Raw genomic sequence first — 19,482 nt, 5'->3', positions numbered from 1 at the left:
GGGTTCGATCCCTGGCGTCCCATATGGTCCCCTGAGCACTGCTAGGTGTGATTCCTGAGCACAGAGCCAGGTGTGTGGCCCAAAACTATAAAACAAATTTAAAAATTAGGTAATTTCCAAATGTGAAGTGATACGAAGAAAGCAAGTGAAAAAAATAATGGAAGTTGGAAAAATTATTACAGAGGTGAGGGACTACCTTTCTGGAGTGTCACGTTTCTTTTCTCTTCTTTTGATGAGGGGGTACACCTGGCAGTGCTCAGGGCTTACTCCTGGTTCTGTACTCAGGGTACCATATAGGGTTCTGGGAATCAAACTCTGTAGTACCTACGGCCACATTACAACTTACACATTGAATTCTATCCCATCTCTCAGTTGAATCTTTAAGAATGACAAAATTTTAAGAGAGATAGTACAGAGGTTTGGTGTCTGTACTGCACACAGCTGACCCAGGGCGGAAACCCAGCATCACCAGGAGTGACTTCTGAGTACACCACCACTGGGTGTGGACCCAGAACCCAAACCAAAAAAAAGATCAAAGAAAAAGTACAATTGATAATATTCGGGCTGGAGCGATAGTACAGCAGGTAGGGTGTTTGCCTTGCAGGTGGCCGACCCAGGATCGATCCCTGGTATCCCATATGGTCCCTCTAGCACAGTGAGGAGTAATTCCTAAGTGCAGAGCCAGGAGTAACTAACCCATAAGCATCGCTGGGTGTGACCCAAAAAGCAATATATATATATATATATATATATATATATATATATACATACATACACACACACACACACACGCACACACACACACCACTGTAACACTGTCACACCATTGATCATCAGTTTTCTTGAGTGGGTGTGAGTAACGTCTCCATTTGTCCTAGCCCTGAGATTTTAGCAGCCTCTCTTTACTTGTTTTTCCCAGAGGTGCCCCATTGGAGGCTCTTTCAGGGTAAGGGGAATAAGACCCATCATTGTTACTATATTTGGCATATCGAATACACCATGGAGAGTTTGCCAGGCTCTGCCGTGTAGGCAGGATGCTCTTGGTACCTTGCCAAGTTCTCTGAGAGGGAGAACTAGGCTATAAGAGGTCGTGTGGCTGCAAATGCTGCTGCATACTTCCGAGAGCATTGTTTTATAGTCCCTGAATCTTGGCAGTTGATGGGATTGAGGTGGGGGGGGGGTGCGAACAAGTTTGTGGGTGTGGCTGCCATGCTACTGAAAAATGGGGGGTTTGGGTGGAGGAGGCCCAGTCCTGATCCAAGCAGGCTTGGAGATCTCAGCCCCGGGTCTCACACACCTGGCTTCCTCTGCCGGTTCCTTCATGAGTGAGACTTGTCTGAAAGTGTGGAGAGGGGCCTTGAGTGAGCATGGCTGTGGCTGGGGGTTCCGGGGGTCTTTGGCATATGTATATATGCATATACTTTTATGTATATTCTTATTACACTGAAGATTAGTGAACCCAGAGTCATACAAAGCAATGACCCTGATTACTGATTTGAAAAGTCTGAAGCATCAGAAACATCTGAAAACTTGTTCGAAAAACAGAAGTTTGATATAGCAGACCTCTGAATCAATAAAGTGGTGGGCTGGACAGCAATCTATTTTAACAAACCCTCCAGATAGTTCTGATTGCACAGAGAAGTTTGGCAGGGAGGACTTGAGGTTGAGAGGCCTCATCCACTTAGTGAAGGATGTTACACTTCTTCACTGTCCCCGGTGTTTACATCATTTGTAGCAACTTAATTTTGCAGCTCCTTCCACCAACAGTGCAGTTTTTTCCTCTCCCCATGAATTTGGTTTGGTCTTATAATCTTATTAAAGTTACTAAAAGTGTGTCAATCCTGAACCCAGACTTCAATAAACTTCACATTTTTGTTTTTATATACACTTCTGATTAAGAAATAAACAAGTTTAGTTAGATCAGAAAGACAGGACAGATAAGGCCTTGCATGTAGTTGATTTAGATTCTATCTCCAGCACACATGTAGTTCCCAGAGCACAGAGCCAGGAGTAAGCCCTGAGTACTGCTGGATGTGACTCCAAAACAAAAAGTTAAAAAAAAAAAAGCTGAGGCAAACGAGATGGTGACAGAGCATCTTGAGAGCTCAGTATTACTAGCTGAGGTCATCCTTGATGAATACCTCCACCATCCACTGAAGACAAGATCTGCTAGAAGTCCATGTGACTATTATAATGCTACAGGGTTATTTCTGATAAACAGGTGGGATTTGTTTGCTGGGGCATGGCACTCTAAGTACCCAATCAAAGAAAGTGTGTGGTAGAAATGAGACTGTGGTTTGAAGAGGGAATGATACAAAACAGACATATTGAGCAAAATGACAAGAAACGCTCACTAATGCGTTATAGGACACAGACTGGTGATTTGTGATACCAAACTGCAGTTATTGATTTTCTATGGGAACATCTAGCAGGATACATATAAGCATACACAAGTTGGGTTCATCCCAGATTAAGGTTCTGCTAGATGATGAACATACATGTTGCAGGTCAAAGCTACCACCGTGGTCTAATTTTATGCAGGCTATCAGCCAAAACTATTTCCAGACTTTGAAAGTATTGGGTGAGTGGCACCCAAATGTTAACATACTGCACATAATAAAAAAATAAACCCTAAAATATTTGTGCTTGATTTGCAGGTTTGCTGATCTATAAATTATATGAGGGAGGAAGGGCAAGAATGTTGAAGGGTATTTCAAGGGAGGAATTTAACACAGTCCAGAGAATCATTGCCCTGGGTATGAAAGCAAGAAGAGATTGATAAAGTTGGGTCAAGATTCTACTGTCTAGTTCTGTGTTCTAAAACTCTTACTAGATATTTGTGGCTGCACCCAGAACAACATCTTGCTTTAATGATTAAACATCTTGGTTTAATGATTACACAAAGGTAACAGTGGGGTACATGTAAGAACAGGTTCTGCTGCATAGAGTACCACCTTTGGCACAGGAATTGAGTTAAAAATCAAGTAAAGAAAAAAATGATATATTTTTTCCTGTTTGGGGAGGGGGCAGCGGTGTTGGTCCCATGTAGACCACTCCTGGCACTGGGCTTGGGTACCCCGAGCATTGCCAGAAATGATCCCCAAGTGCAGAGCCAAGAGATTCCTGAGCTCTGCCACCAGAACCAACCCTGACTCCTTCCAGATAAAACCCCAATATCCCTGTGCCTAGGACATTCTCTGAGCTATTTCAAGTGCAGATGGTCATGAGCAGAAAGGCAGTCTAGTTGGTATTACTGGAATTACTTTCTGCCCCTTGTACATTATCTAAGGATCTGCCAAACATCACAGGTGTGGCCACCACAAGGATGAATTAGGACTTGTGTCCTGCCAAATTTGAATGCCATTTTTCTTGCCTCTTACTTTCCTCATATATTCAGTGACTTTTATATCCTTGCATTGATATATTGATGCATTGAAGTAGGAAAAAATCATGCTAATCATTGTGACACTGAGACAGCCCATTTTAGTGCACCTTTTTGACATCCCACTTATTTTCAAATACATACTGGCAATTGACTAAAAATCCAAAGAACGTTATTGTTTATCAGTCTTGATTATCTTCTCTGTGCATATGCCAGCTGTGGCAGAATACAAATAGAGATCAAAGGTCAAAACATATTTATTGAGTTGGGGGCTTCCAAGTTGTGCTGAGGTGTCCCAGAAACCCTTATCGATTGTTCTTGGCCTAGATGACTGGTAGGTCAATGTGACAGCACAAGATGTACTGCTGGGGACTACCCAGATCACCCAGTGGTGCTTGGGGGTCAGCGACCAAAGAGACTGAATGCCTATAAGGCATTTGCTTTAACCCTGTATGAACACTCTGGTCCAATGCTAAAGTACTTTTTGAAGATCTTAATCCTTGCTCCCCAGTATACCAACTTGAAATACTGTAAATCTTCTGGCATACCCCTGTTCTCCAGATGAATGGGTAATCTCATAGCTTTTGTTCCTTTTATCAGATGACAGAATGCTTTAACCAGCCAGTTATCTCCCTCATTCCTCTGACACCTTATTTTACTACTCCAAACTTCAAAGCTAAATCTGTTTACCTGGTCCCCATATACTTCTGCTTTATCATTATATTCAGCTTTTGTATAAACATTGATAGTCTGTTGTTTTTGCTTAATGTTGTAATCAGAAAAAAAAATCCACACTTCTTGCTGTCCTGCAAGCACATATACACTTCACCTTCAAAATAAGGCCTCAGCAGTTCTAGGGCTCTTGCTTGGAGGTTCTAGGCAGCTACTCATGTACCTTTGACCCCATCCTCTTTCACTAAGTATGCGGCTTCGGGAGAGAGGCATATGGGACAACTCCCTACCTGGTCAGATAGGCCAAATCAACATGATCAATGGAGTGACAGATGTCATACCCAGATGACCCTCACCAATTCTTAAACTGCACTCCTCCTCCCTCTGAGGGGATTTTCCAATAGTTTTCTCAAGTCCGATCCTATTCGTGGATTTCTTTATTCTCAGAGCTAGTATTGTTTCTCTATCATCAAGAGGCTTTAGAGCATGAACTAGGTCACAAATTTACTTATCCAGAATCACGTCTGTCCATTTTTAACTTCCTGTTTTAGAGTACAATTTGCCTGCTTCAATAGAAATTCAAATTCAAATCCATTTACATGCACTCTAGATCTCCTTTTTTGTTGAATAAGCTTTGCCATACCGGTGATGACTGTAACTTTCCATGTTAAGAGTCAGGGACTCCTCCCCATCTCTCTTCCTGGTTAAAAAAAAAAAAAAAAAAAAAGCCGATTTCCGTTGGTTTTATATCCCCTTCTGCGAATTGACCAAGGCTTCCTCAACTGTGCATTTCAAAGATTCTTATTTCTACAGGCTTAGACTTTTAAATGTGCAACTTACCTAGATTTCTTCTCCCAGAGAGAGTAGCTTTAATAACTACTGTATGTTTGTTTGGGGACCTTGAGGGGGCCCAAGTAATTATGACTAACTCACTCTGATATAACACTCTCATATAAGTACCCTGAGAGGCTTAAAGAGGTAATTTCAACATTTTAAAATTATTTTGAACATACAAAAATATTTACAACAGTACAAAAAGAATCCCAGTTTTACTGATTAACCAACTTTTAAACATTTTGCCACAATTTGGTTACTTCTTTTCTGAACCTCTGAATGAAGGCTATGTACACAAGTAATGATTTCATTTCCACTGTGCTTTCCTAAATCACTATACATGTATATACAAATTCTGCTTTGGTGACAGCTACATTATCAATAATTTCATCTTCTCAATTATACAAAAGCCTAAGGAACTTAATGTTAGAAATGAACCCATTTTCTGAATCCTGATGAAATCCCATTTGTGATAAGAAACACCTCTACTCCTCATTTCCTCACCCATTTGAACAGTGGAGTTAGTGAAATGTTCTTTGTGGGAACTGCACCGAAGCACCATCTAAAATTCTTTCCAAGTTCAATGAGGCACTTACTTAATCAAGGTGTCCAGACCCAAGACAGCAAAGTATGAATGCCAGTTTGCTCCTTTATAACCACCACACAAGATTACTTCTCAGAGGAGGCCAAACTTGCCTACTTAACTATGAAGTAAAAGTATTAATAAGTTTTCCCATTGACCTACGGTAGAGGGGCAAGTGAAAAGGGTTGACTGTATTTCACTTCCAAATCATAAAGGTTAAAAACCACAAAAAGCCTGAGGTAAAACAAAATGTCTCATGAAACACTGAATTCAGATAAGCAAGTAAAAAACCAAAACAATATTAAGCCAAAATGTTAATAGGTAGAAGCTCCCTCAAAGCAGAAAGAAGGTCTTAGGTTTTAAAAATCTATAGCACCTACTGATCCAATCCAGTATATTTATCCATCCATTTTGAGCAGATTGAAGGCTAAATTTGGATGTTCACTGGAAATCCCACCTCAAGGTATTAATCAGAAGCATTTTTGTCATCCCTACAACAGGCTTAAATAAAAACACAAACACCCAATGAAGGACTACTGGTATAAAAAAAGACTAGCAAATGTCTTTTTTGTTTTTAGTAAGCCAAATGCTGTATAAGTGCATTTTGTTATAGAACACACTTCTCATAATCAGATTAACTATAATCATTAAAATTATGTGAACTGACCAGTTAATGCAAATCACCTGAAAAGGGACCGTTTTTATGACACAAGTATATCCTCAACTCTTTTCAAGATTATAAATCTACTAGAATAATCTAATTTTTAAAAAACATAATACTGCATAGGAAAATTTCTAGGTTCTTGGTTTTAAGGTGTTACTGTTTTATTTTCCCTTTTGTTGAATACACATTTGTTTTACTGGAGGTCCAGATAAACAAGTATATAAAGGAAATCTTAAAAATTTTCTTTTGGCAGATGTTAAGATACACTGCAGAATAAAATGCTTGAATTTAACCTTAAGTAATGGTTTTGAATAATACAAAATTTCAAGAAAAATAAAGCCTGTTCAAAGGGATTCTCCTAGCTTATAGCACATATCCAGAATAACTTGCAAAAAAAAAAAAATCCAAAAATACCACTGACTACTTTAAAAATATGTCAATACCATATGGCTTTATGAAATAACTTCTAAACTTTACAATTTTTTTACTTAAAAAGGATCCCAAGTTTTAAATAAACCACTAGCAATATCATTTTCTCTACTTAAAAGTGCTTATCTCTGAGGCGGGAACATACATACTTTTTGAACAAATAATGATTTTTACAAAGTTTTAACACAAAGAAACACAAAATATTTTAAGGGGGAAGAGTTTTCACTGTCAGTCAGTCCTCTTTAAGTAGACTGACTTAAGTTAATGACATTTTTCCTTTCTTTCCTTAACATCAGAAATCTTAATGAGATGCTTTGGCAAATTTAAGACAAATCACAGTCTCCACCAAGAGACACTGGCATTAATGATGTCCGTGGAGATGGCAATTGTAATGATGGCTCAGTTTGAATAGACACATTACTCGGCTGGTTCTCCAAGTCAGAGGTAAAGGTGCTTTCTTCTCTAACATCAAGAGTTTGTTCAACTGAAGTTATCTGGGGTGGAGTACTATTTACAGTTCTGTTAGTGTCGAGTGAAGTAATGTCACACTCCCTGTCCAGAACACCAAATTCATCATCTATTGTAACTACATCTTTAGTTTCAACTGGTTGCAAGGACGGAGCCAAAAACTCAGTCTGTAAAGGGTCTTGAGGACCACTATTGTTACATTCTGTATTCTCCTTTACTTCAGAATCCTTATCACTATCACTATCAATAGTGATGACAACTGGAGAACGTGAAGCATTATCCCCGTGATGTTTCCTATGCTTCCTCTTGTGTTTCTTCTTTTTCTTTTTATGATGTCTAGTTGTATCGGTGGCTTTTCCTTCATAGACTATCTCTACACTTAGGCTCCGGGTTCTCCTTTTTTTCCTCTTTTGTTTTGTTTCTCTGTCTGATGATCGGCTGTCTGAAAAGCTGTCACTCTCATTTTTGTAGCTTCCATCCAATTTTGATGAAGACTTTTGGTAATGACTCTCCTTTACTTTCGAGGCAAAGTCTCGAGATGTCTGAGGCACTTCACTAGTACCCTCCAAATGACGTGTTTTGTATTTTCGTTTCCCTCCAGGTTTTTCATTTCTTACCCGGTCAGGTCCTGTAGATGCAGTCTTTGATCTACTACTAGATAAGCTCCTTGATCTGTGTCTTTCATAGTAGTAATATTTCCTTTCACTGTGATTATTTTTTTTCCGAGCATTTGTTCTTTCAGAAAAGGACTGAATTCTAAATTCTGGACTTGAAGATTGTCTGGAATAATGAGCTCTGGATAGTGTCCTCCTCCTGTAAGATGATTCGTAACCATCTCTGTCCTTATTTCTACTATAGTAGGTATACTCCCACTTATATCTACTTCCAAAATTATTTCTTAAGTAGTAACGATCTCTGTTTCTGCTCCGTGATCTTCTTTTACCATGATCACTGCTGCGAGACCTTGATCTGCTTGTGCTTTCACTACTTAAGGACAGCGTTTGGCTTCTTCTGGACCAACTGCTCTCTCTAGTTCGTGATCTCTTTTTGTCTCTTCTACTTCTAGGTCGGCTACTGTCTCTGCTTCTGGATCGTTTGCTTTTCATTCTTTTCTTCCCATGATGCTTCCTGTGATTCTTCTGATCACTTCTACTCTGTGAGCGTGAATCTGAACTTCTTGATCGCCCCCTCCTCCGGTGTCTATGGTTATAAGGAGAATATACCCTGTCTCCTCTGAGAGATAAGCTCAGGTCTCTGGGGGATGACAGTGATGTAGATCGTTTTTCCTCCTTCTTCGATTTGATTCTTGTAACAGAATCACAGTGGTCTTTATTTATTTGCTCATCCTTTCCAAGGACAGAGCGTGGAGTAGAACACCTACTAACATCACTATCACCCGAACTATAAGACTGCTCTTGTTCTTGTGTCTTCACTGTCTCCATTTTCTCATAAGAGCCTAATTCCTCAGAATCAGAAGACAGTTCAACAAGTTCTGGGGTTCTCTCAGCTAGTGGTTTAACAAACCCAACAATGACACAATTATCTGAAGAAGAATCACTGTCGTTATTTAGGTCCTCATTGGTTTGTACTCCTTGTATCTGAGATGTGGCTCTTGCAGATACAAGTTCATCATCTGAACTGTCAGAAGAATTTAAAAGGGAAGATATAGCAGCATGTACCTGTTCAGAGCTTGAGTAAGATGGTCCTGGAGTTTCATCATCCCATGGTGCTTGACTAACAGTGGCTATATTAATATCCAGCTCTTGGGGCTCAGCTTCATCTGGAGAAATTGTTATGACCGAAGAATCCGAATGACTACCTTCTTCGTACGAAGGGGCAGGGCAATCGTAATTAGCATGCTGGTCAAAGGCTGTCATGTTAAAAGGAGATCGAGCAAAACTGATAAATTCATGTATAAAATGTTCGGTCCGATTAAGTAAAAATGGTCTTAAATCAGATACAAATGCCTGACTCTCTAAGTCATAGCGAGTAACATTACTCATGATGATGTGCTGTACAATATTCACTAAAGAACCATGAGCTCCAAAAAGAACTGTCAGTTCTCGTTTTAACCAGGGAACTAATCTGTGAAGACAAGCTGGATTTCTACGAAAAAATTCAGCAGAAATATCCCGGTAGCGGCCACCATCTTCAATATTTCTAACACGAGCACCAGCCCGATAGAGAGTTCGCCTGAAATTTATAATATCCTGCTCTTGTATTTTCCGCAAAGACCGTTCATCTGCAACTGTAGTTGGTCTCCTTAGTGAAGACTGTCTTATAAGGTCACTATTTCTAAGTCCTGCTGGAATGCTTAACCCTTCAAATACTACTCCACTATCGGGTGGAGTAGTTGTTCTTCTATTCACAGTACTACTAGGTGAATAAACAGAATTACTTCGTTCCCGTTCTCGTTCCCGTTCCCTTGTCATAGTTGTGCGATAGCGGAACCTTCGAACATCAGGAGTAGTAGCAAAAGATCCATTATATGAAGGCCTTAGGACATATTCCTTGAAGTCATCTTCTGCCCTCACAGAATGGAAAATAGAGTCAAAAGGTTGTTTACATAGGGGACATTCAGCTTTGTTTTTTGACCACTCCTGTACACAGCGAAAACAGAACTTATGTAAGCAGCGGTCTAAGTAAGACACATTATCAAATCTATCCAAACATATAGGACACTTCGAATCTGGAGATGCATCAGCTGGTACTGTCTGTTGCAATTTGCTAGTACCAGCTTTAGGTGAAAAGCTGTCCATTTTAAAATCCTTGGTAGCCGATGCCATTATCTGTAAAAGGTGAAAAGAAAAATACATAAGTAACTTGATTAATTAATCTGAACAGATGCAAATAAAGACTAAAAAACATACTTTGATAAAAACTGCTGGGTAGCAGTAACATATAAATTGCAGCATAATAATATATCACTTAAAAGGACAAACTTGAAGTCAAGATTTCCTGGAATTGAATTCAGGTTCCACACTGAGAGTATGACTGGATCTGTTGCTGTTTCAATTTCATGGTTAAACAGTGATTTGTCAAAAAAGTAAAAAGCCCTTATAAAGGTAGCTGATTAACAGTAGTCTCTATCTTACTGTAAAAGAATTCTTATTGTCATGAATAAAAAGCTCTATTTTTATTGTAAAAACATTTAACAATATTCTATTTTTTTCTCTTAAAAAGCTTCATTTCTCTTAAAAAACAGTTTAATAGTTAAATACTGGAAGCACACAAAAAGTACAAAAGAAATTATACCAAGTATCCATATATTCATACTTGGATTTAACAACTAAACTTTCATGGTTATACCAGATTTTTCTAATGATCTCCTAATCTTCCCCTTACTATCCCACTCTAGTAAACAAAAATACAAAAAAATCAGAAGTTCTCAATTGGCAGCTTTTCCTATATATAGTTTTATATATTTATATTTTTTACAAATTATATGAGAGTATATATATATACCGGGACCCCTCGGAGGGAGTGGGTTTCAGTTTCCCTTAACCTATTATTCATCTTTCTTCACCATCTTTGTCAAGTTAGTCAAATAATAACTTTCAGTAGATTCTTTAACTTTAAAAAATTAACAAAAGCTAAATTCTTCCCTCAAAATTGTGAAATATAAATATTTCACCATAAACTTCTAATTAAGCTTATTTAAGGCATCTATTTCCTAAACTGAAAAAGAAAATATCAATGTTTTTAGATAGAGCAGTATAAATTACAAATATATAATCCTAAATGTTTTATTTATTTTATACTCTGAAACCGTGTTATTACGAAAATCCCCAGCATTCTCACACTCCCAATTCTAGTATTTCTATTTGCCACTCAAGGGAGGAGGAGCTCTAAAAATACAAATCTTTAAACTGTGCCAGGAATGTGGTTCAGCAGTAGAGCGCTTGACATGCTTGTGTGAGGCCTTGGATTTGATTCCCAACACCACCCACTGCCCTGACCAGAATGCTGCATTAGAGGAAGGAATGAAAAGTGGAAAGAAACTGGAGAGGTTATCAGAACAGGTTTTGCCTGAATTAATTTAATTCTGTAAACTGAAGAAATCCATATGAACTCTATAAACTCATTTTAGTTCGCCCCTCTAGTAAGATTAGAAAAGGGGGGGGAACAACCCTTGGAGTCCAAGCCAATATTCCCCCTTTCCCCCAATAGGTTTTATTTTCATTTCTTTAAAATGTAGAATTTTAGGGGCCAGAGAGCAAGGTACTTGCCTTGTACACATCCAATCCCCAGCACCCATATGGTCCCCTGAATCCCTCCAGGAGTGATCCCTGAGTGCAGAGTCAGAAGTACTGCTGGCCCAAAATGTTAAAAATAAAAAATTTAGGATTTATGAAATATTCCCAGTTCACATAAAAATCACAAACTAGACAAATTAAGGAATATTACTAGTATGCTAGGGATTCAAACAAAATAAAATCTCAAATGAATATTATTTTTAAAGAAATCTTGTCTTTTCTAGACATGGAGAGTATCATGCTAAGTGAAATGAGTCAGAAAGAGAGGGACAGACATAGATAGAAGGACTGCACTCATTTGTGGAGTACAGAATAACATAACATGAGGCTGACACCCAAGGACAGTAGATACAAGGGCCAGGAGGATTACCTCATAGCTGGAAGGGGAGCAGAGGGGAGAAGGCAAATGGAACAGAGAAGGGATCACTAAGAAAATGATGCTCAGAGGAACCAGTTGGGATGGGAGATGTATGCTGAAAGTAGATAATGAAACAAACATTGATGACTTCTCAGTGTCTGTGTTGCAAGCCATAATGCCCCAAAGTAGAGAGAGAGCATGGGAAATATTGTCTGTCATAGAGGCAGGGGGAGGGAGGGAAAGGGGGGGTGTACTCGGGATATTGGTGGTGGGGAATGTGCACTGGTGGAGGGATGGGTGTCTGATCATTGTGTAATTGTAACCCAAACATGAAAGGTTGTAACTATCTCATGGTGATTCAATAAAATTAAAAACAACAACAACAACAACAACAACTTTTTTTAATCTTTTCTGTTTTTTTTTTTAATGCCTGTTAACTACTTGGATAGCATATGACTCAAAAATTGATACAGGAGTGCAAGAGGCAATACAGGGAATAAAGCACTTGTCTTGCATGTGGTGGACCGGGCTCGTCCACCAGCATGGCATGTGGTCTCCCAACACTGCCACAAGTGACCCAAATAGAGAACCAGAAGCCCTGCTCATAATCATGCCTCCCCAAACAAAGAATGCACCATCACTTAAAATAGGCATTAAAAACAACAACAACAATAAACTACAGTTGTACTTTGTACTAATTCCTATGCAAGATCTTTAAATGGGACCAGAGTGAGAGTACAGAGTACAGGGGGTAGGGTACAGTGGGTAAGGTGTGTGCCTCGAACATGGTGAAACTAGATTTGATCCCCGGCACCCCATATGATCCTCCCAGTCCTGCCAAGAGTGATCCCTGAATGCAGAGCTGGCATGCGCGTGTCCCCACTCCTTTAACTGCAGACTGGCAAGCAGAAACATTATCCAGGAGTCAGAGAGATAGACTATGGGATGGGGGCACTTGCCTTGTACTCAGCAGACCTGGGTTCTAACCCTAACACAGCGTATGATCCCCAGCACTGCCAAGAGTGATCCCTGAGCATAGGCCCAAGACTAAGCTTTGTATATCACCAGGTGTAACCCAACTCCCTGTCCCAAACCAAAACAGAAACATTAACCAATGGAAATGAATGAACAGTAATCAGAAAACAAGATTTATTCCTTTAAAATCATCAGTACTAAAATTAAAACAATTGCTGAGATGCAAATGAAGCATAACTCCCCAATTCCACACCAACTGCAATTTCACACCCATCCATGAAACCATTTTATATGAAATGTCCCAAACAGGCAAATCGATACATGGAAATTAGATTGGTGGTTGCTTGGTAGGAAGAGAAAGGGCTTGCTTGCTTGCATTTTTTGTCATTTTTATTTTTAGGTCAGCAGAGCACTGCTGAAGGCTTACTCCAGGCACTATGTACAGAGATCCCTCCTAGCACTGGTACCTTACCTCTGGCACTAATTCTCCGATTCCAGGATTCCTAGACTTTCCTAGAAATGTTTTATTAGATTATGGCTTAATAATCTACTGAGAGTATCCCACCTACATGGCAGAGCCTGGCAAGCTACCCATGGTGTACTCGATATGCCAAAAACAGTAACAAATGATGGTCCTCATTCCCCTTACTCCGAAAGAGCCCCCAATACACCATCGGGCTACACTAGCATGTGACAGAGATGAATGGAGACGTTACTGGCGCTGTATCACTGTCATCCCGTTTTTCATCAATTTCCTCGAGTGGGCGCCAGTAACATCTCCATTTGTCCCAGCCCCGAGATTTTAGAAGCCTCTCCTTACTCGTCTTTCCCAACAATTGTAGGCTCTTTCAGGGTCAAGGGAATGAGACCTGTTATTGTTACTGTATTTGGCATATTGAATATGCCACGGGGAGCTTGCCAGGCTCTGCCACAATAATAATAAGAATAATAAGCAGCCAAAATAAATAGACTAGAAAGACAGAAATAACCAATGAAACTAAGAGAGGGTTTTTATTGCTCGTAAATCTCGGCCAAAAAAAAAAACAAAACCCAACCCAGTATTAGATGTCTGTCCTTGCTTTTCAATTTGTCTTCAGTGCAACCTTTCCTCCCAAAAAGCTAAGAGCTGGCTTTTGAACAAGGTAAACAGATAGGCCTTTACGGCTGGAGAGATAGTACAGCAGGTAGGGTGCCTGCTTTGCATGCTGCTGACCCAGGTTTAATCCCTAGCATCCCATAGGGTTCCCTCAGGAGTAATTCCCTCTTGTGTAGTCCATGAGTATTGCTGAGTGTGGACCCTAAACATAAAAAAGAAAAATAAGCACTGTAACACTATCATCCCATTGTTCATCGATTTGCTCGAGCGGGTACTAGTAACGTCTTCATTGTAGATGTTCTAGGTTTAAATAGCAAAAATCTACCAAGGCAGATTCAGTGCTTGTTCTAGAAGAAGTCTGTGATAAAGGATTCTTAGCTTTGTAGGAATTAGGGCTGAAACTTAATGTCCACATAAGGGAGACAAATCATTTCTTTTGGTACCATTTCCTTAACACTCTCAATAACAAATCTTCAGGATAAATTGATCAATCTAAACCACCCCTTACCCAAATTTTCAAATAAAACAAGGATAAAAACTTGTGTCTTGGAATCAGGAATGGGCTCCTCCTCTCATCTCCCTGTGCTTCTGGGTTCCAGGCAGTCATGCCCACGAACTGCTTCTGGGAGCCATATAAGCTCATTAACGGCCATGATCCAGGAATTCACAACTGAATCTCCGAAGAGAGCAATACACTGTAGTGATGCCTCCAGACCCTAAAATCACCAACCAGTTAAAAAAATTTAACTCCAGCTCTAGCATCCTACTTAAAATTTTAGAATTCCAGGAGTGTGAGGCCACAAATGCAGCCACACAACACCTCATACTTTATGCCACTGATATATCAAAAGCAGCATATCACATTTGATGAGGTGTAAGGTAGAAGACGACTGATCTCAATTAAAAATACATACACACATATATTAGCACACAATGTCTCAAACTCTAATACAGCACTGTCACTATAGCACTGGCATCCTGTTGTTCATCAATTTGCTTGAGAGGGGACCAGTAATGTCTCCATTGTGAGACTTGTTATTGTTTTTGGCATAGCAAATACGCCACGAGTAGCTTGCCAGGCTCTGCCGTGCAGGTGGGATACTCTCGGCAGCTTGCCGGGCTCTCTGAGAGGGACAGAGGAATCGAACCTTGGTCGGCCAAGTGCAAGGCAAACGCCCTACGTGCTATGCTATCGTTCCAGCTCCAAACTCTAATAACATGTAATAATCTCTTATACAAGGCTTAATGGCTCCAAGATGAGATACAACAATTTTCACACTTTCCTCTAAGAAAACTTTTTGGATCATTTTTAGTCAAATTATTCGTAACAAGCAATAAAAAATAAATTATTTAACATCTGCCTCTGGGGCAGGCTTGAGTGGTGGTTGAGAAAATACAAAATAATGGTGGGATTAGTATTGAAATATTGATTGTAATCAATTATTGTGAACAACTTTATGAAAACAAAATTATTTTAAAGAACTTGCATCCTATTTTGGGGAAAATTTTGGAATACAGAATTAGGAGGCTCATCACAGACTCTGTGATACAGATCACAGTATGTAAGTCATATTTCCGCAGCATTCCTTAAAACACAACTGTAGATAAAATTTAGTAACCTACTAATTATATTTGGGGAAGTCATATTAGTTCAAAAACAGAACTAGAGTTGAGAATCAAAACCATATTAGTGTGAGAGAGAAAGTAGTTTCATTTTGGGAGGATTTGGGGGCCACACCCATTGGTCTCTGGGGGCTCACTTCTGGCTCTGTACTCAGGGATTGCTGCTAATGGGATTCAGGAGATCATATGTGGTGCAGAAGATGGAACTCCTAGAGCAGCATGCAAGGCAAACACCCTGCTGCTGTACTGTCTCTCTGGTTCTGGAAGTCATTTCTTAAAACCTTAAGTTTTTTCAATTCTGCGATAGGTAAAGAAAAATATCCACTCTAGAAAGGTGGCCCTGTGGAACAATACAATCTGTGTAAACTAGCAGTACATTATCAAAAGTTTCAAATAAAAAATTTCCTTGTTATTTAAGAATAAAGTTAATCTTGGTCATTTCCACTGCTCCTAACTGATTACAAAGGCTCAGGAGGCCTTTGTAACACAGTTAGCTGTTTAAGTATAGCATCCTCAAAACGTGATTCTTGTACTCTGAAATATTGTATGGGAGTTAGAGAAACTATTGATCAGATCCTATAAAATGCAATTCCAAAGTTGGAGCGACAGAACAGCAGGCAGGGTGCTTGTCTTGCAAGGATGAGGCCTGGATTCATTCCTTGGCACCATATATGGTCCCCCACATCCTTCCACAAGGGACGCCTGAGTGAGCAAGGCCAGGAGTGAGCATTTCCCGCCAATGCTGCTCATCCCAGCACTTGTATTCTGTATTCTGGCTTCCTCCACATTTCGTTGACTACAAACCACAGCAGAATCTTCAAAGTTCACCACAGATGAACCTCGATCTTGGAGTCCAATCTCTTCACCTCGAAAAACCTACCGGAAGTTCTACTTTTCCCTCTTCACTTAAGATCAGTAATCCCCCCTACCCCGTCCCCCTTCTTTCTAGGAATCAGCAGCCAATAGAAAAACCGCACTGACCCGATGGCCACTCGACAGGCGGGGGGGTGGGGGGACAGCCGGGAGTGCTGTCACGGGAGTCAACTCCCGCACCACCACCACCACTTCCTCAGGGCGCTTGGGGCCGGGGGCCAGACTCTAGACAAGCCCCACGCGCGGCACCCCGAACTGCCGTTACCCTCACTTTACTGAGGGGCTCGGGCGTTAGGGGGCTCAAGTCGAGGTGGCCACCTCTACCCCCTGGATCTGGACCACGATGTCGCGTTAGGGGGTGGTTCCTGTGCCAAGCCCCCCCCCTGCCGCCCCCCGCCAGGCTGGCACCCCTCGGGAAGTGGGGTGCCACAGAAACACGCCTCCCGCCACCTCCCACCCACGGTCCCAGCCGCCGCTGCCCGGGTCCGAGCTCAACTCTCCCAGGGGTGTCCCCTCCCCGGGGCTTGGCCTTTCCCCCCCACTCCCACCGCCCCCGTGTCCCCACTGTTCGACACGACTCACCTCAGTGGCCCCCGGCTCCGGCCCGGTAGGGGTGCTCGCGGCGAGCTCCCGGCGGCCCAACAGGCTCGGTCGGTGACGGCAGGATCCGCGGAGACGCACCCGGCGACTTCTCCGCCGGCCCTCAGGAGCGGGCGCGGGCGGGGGCGCTTCACCCTCCTCGCGAGACAGCGGAGACCCCGGCGGCTGCGGCGAACCCTGTGACGTAAAGCGCCCGTCACCAATCGCGGCCGGCGGGAGGCGGCCCCGCGCCGACCAGAGCCCGGCGCGCCCCGGCGCCTCAAAACACAGCGGCCGCCGGGCTGGGCGCATGCGCGCTCCCCTCCCGGCGGCGGCCCCTGCCCCCCTCCCCCACCGCCCCGCGGCGCCCAGAAACGGCGCCGCGACCCTCCCCGGCGGCGGCGGCGGCCCCGGCCGCGCTCCAGCCCAAGACCTTCTTCAAGCTAAAGCGCTCGGGGTTCCAAACGCCCCCACTCAAGCCCCCCCCTCCACCACGATGTGGCGTCCACCGAGCCCGCCCGTGGGTCACGGTGACTGACGCGCCCCTGCTCCTGTCTGCCTCGCCAACCCCCTGCGAGTGGTTACACAAGCGTCTCTCTCTCTCTCGAGCCCACGGGAGAAGGAACCGTTTGTGCAAGCGACGCTCGGGCCCCGCTAGGAAGCGGATTCGCATGGAATCCCAAACCCGCCCCACCCGTCACCTAGGTGACGAGACATCGGCTCCACTCGGATTAAACGGATTGTTATTATTATTACCTTCAGACGCGGAGCTGAAGGGTTCCGCCCAACCCCCACTTCCGTCCCCCTCCACACCCACCCGCCCCAGACTACTTCTCCCCAATAGCGACTTCTCCCCGCTCCCTGACTGGACGAAAACCCGACTGAAACCCGGCTCTCGATCGTCTCGGAGAGGATGGATCCAGCGCGAATATTGGGGCCTACACAGCGGCCCCCGCCCCGCTCCCTCGACCCCTCAGGGAGCCGAGCAGGCGCCCCAAACGTTCCACAGCGGAAGTCGCTGCGGGCGCCCACGGGCCGGAGCGCGGCGCCCAGCCTTTAACTCTGGCTCTGTGCATCCTCCCCCCCCAGCCCACCCCCCGACACGCTTGGCAACCAGACCCCGCCGCGCCACGTACTCCTCCCTAGCACTACCTGTTCCACAAGCCAGGACATCCTCGCAATAGTTCCTCGAAGGGCTCAACATCTACAGGCACTCGCGCGGCAAAAGTGCGCTACCACCTCTGCTTGCCTACGTCAGAGAAAATCAGTCGGGCGTCGATGTGGGCGCAGACGCGGGGGCGACGGGTAGGGACGGTTCATTCTTCCAGCGTTTGGAAGCGGGTGTTCCCTGTACCCGGCGGATGCTTTTTCTTTTTAAAAAATGAACTCTGAAATGCACTCGGCAGTATTAATCATCCTACGCCCCAAACGCAATGCACCTTAAAAAATTAATAATAATAATTTAAAAAAGTGTCTGATCAACCACGCCCGTCTCTTCGGGCCTTAAAAAAAATTTTTTTTTTAAATTTCTTTTCTCGTGGACCTCTAACCCCTCCCTTCCAGAAAGGCGGGCAAGGCCGGGCGGGTCACGTGATCCCGCCCCAAGTCCGGGCGGAAGAGGCCGGCCTCCCCGAAGGGAAACGCTTCGCGAGGCGAGGGGGCGGGCACTCGTGCCCGAGCGAAAGATGGCCGCCACCATTCCGCAGCCACCGCCCGGGAGGTTATCCTAGGCCCTGACGCTTCCGCCCGTTCCCGCGCCCCGCAGCCGCTGCCTTACCATGAGGCCCGTAAGCCGCCGCACTCTCGACTGGATTTATTCCGTGGTAGGTCGCGGGTCCGACGGGGCTCCACGGTGCCGACCCTCTCAGGCCCTGAGGCAGAAGGACCCCTTATTCCTTCAGCGTCCCCATACTCCCAAATCCATTCCCGAATTAAGCGTTTCTCTCTCACCTCGACTCCTCCTCTTCCTGAGGACACGCTCTTCCGCTTCTTACGTAAGGGCAGCCGGGTGTCCTCGTCGCCGGAACCCGATTTATTCGAGTTTGGCCGTAGAGTCCCTTAGCAACGTCATCGAGACGTGAGGGAGGGGGTGGGGAGGCACTCCTCAGGTTACAGTAATTTGCCTGGTCCTCTTCCCCCTCCTCCCCCGGCCCCTGTTCTAGCTGCTCCTCGCGATCGTGCTACTCTCCTGGGGATGTGTCATCTATGCATCAACGGTGGCCGCTCGCCGGCAGCTAAGGAAGGATTACCCGGACAGAAGCTTCGGAATGAGTGAAGATTTGTGATTACTCTGCATTTCACCCTACGCAGTTATTATTTTTTTAAGACTTCAAACCGATCATCTATTCAGATGTAAAAGTAGAAATCTGAAAAACATCAATTTCTGGATTTTTGTATGCAGCCCTTGGAAGTGACTAAATTTTCTGACCCAATACTTAGACTTCTCATTCATATTCTCTTGAAACAAAGCAACGCTGATTTGACAGCTCTTGAGTTTTGGAGATTCTAGATGGGATGACAGGGTTTACAACCTAGGGTTCTTCCTGAAATGCCACAGAAAAACTCAAAAATAGGTGGAATTCGTTTTTATTTCTTGTAAAATTCATTCTGTTGCTTATCTTCACATCAGACTAGTATATTTTGCGTGTAAGTTAGAATCATGTGACACCGTTTTGACATCCAGTTTTCAA

General features: G+C 43.2%; 2 protein-coding genes across 3 annotated transcripts; one reads left to right on the top strand and one right to left on the bottom strand.

Annotated features, from left to right (window-relative positions):
- Nucleotides 1–3,466: 3,466 nt before the first annotated feature.
- TOPORS (TOP1 binding arginine/serine rich protein, E3 ubiquitin ligase) lies at nucleotides 3,467–18,745 on the bottom strand. 2 transcript variants are annotated; one of them, XM_055124843.1, is made up of 3 exons: nucleotides 18,570–18,745; nucleotides 16,796–16,990; nucleotides 3,467–9,821 (listed from the first exon to the last, which is right to left on the bottom strand). In XM_055124843.1, the coding sequence occupies exons 1-3, from the start codon at nucleotides 18,570–18,572 to the stop codon at nucleotides 6,888–6,890; spliced, it is 3,132 nt and encodes a 1,043-aa protein (XP_054980818.1). In that variant the 5' UTR covers nucleotides 18,573–18,745; the 3' UTR covers nucleotides 3,467–6,887. The 2 variants fall into 2 exon arrangements, with proteins under 2 accessions (XP_054980818.1, XP_054980810.1); XM_055124835.1 differs by lacking the exon at nucleotides 18,570–18,745 and adding an exon at nucleotides 17,945–18,344.
- Nucleotides 18,471–19,451, top strand: SMIM27 (small integral membrane protein 27). Its single transcript, XM_055124859.1, has 2 exons — nucleotides 18,471–18,615; nucleotides 18,955–19,451. Exons 1-2 carry the CDS (start codon nucleotides 18,571–18,573, stop codon nucleotides 19,075–19,077), a joined length of 168 nt encoding a protein of 55 aa, XP_054980834.1. The 5' UTR covers nucleotides 18,471–18,570; the 3' UTR covers nucleotides 19,078–19,451.
- Nucleotides 19,452–19,482: the final 31 nt, after the last annotated feature.

This window comes from Sorex araneus, chromosome 1 (genome assembly GCF_027595985.1).
Source record: "Sorex araneus isolate mSorAra2 chromosome 1, mSorAra2.pri, whole genome shotgun sequence".
Taxonomy (NCBI): domain Eukaryota; kingdom Metazoa; phylum Chordata; class Mammalia; order Eulipotyphla; family Soricidae; genus Sorex; species Sorex araneus.
This window is presented reverse-complemented; position numbering and strand designations above follow the sequence as displayed.

Bases quoted from the DNA above. Each gene is read 5' to 3' on its own strand.
- SMIM27 (XM_055124859.1), top strand. From the start codon at position 18,571: ATGAGGCCCGTAAGCCGCCGCACTCTCGACTGGATTTATTCCGTG. The intron at 18,616-18,954 runs GTAGGTCGCGGG...CCCCTGTTCTAG, and splicing joins TCGACTGGATTTATTCCGTG to CTGCTCCTCGCGATCGTGCT.
- TOPORS (XM_055124835.1), bottom strand. From the start codon at position 17,965: ATGTCCTGGCTTGTGGAACAG. The intron at 16,991-17,944 runs GTAGTGCTAGGG...TTTACGTCACAG, and splicing joins TGTCCTGGCTTGTGGAACAG to GGTTCGCCGCAGCCGCCGGG. The intron at 9,822-16,795 runs GTGAGTCGTGTC...CACCTTTTACAG, and splicing joins CGGAGCCGGGGGCCACTGAG to ATAATGGCATCGGCTACCAA.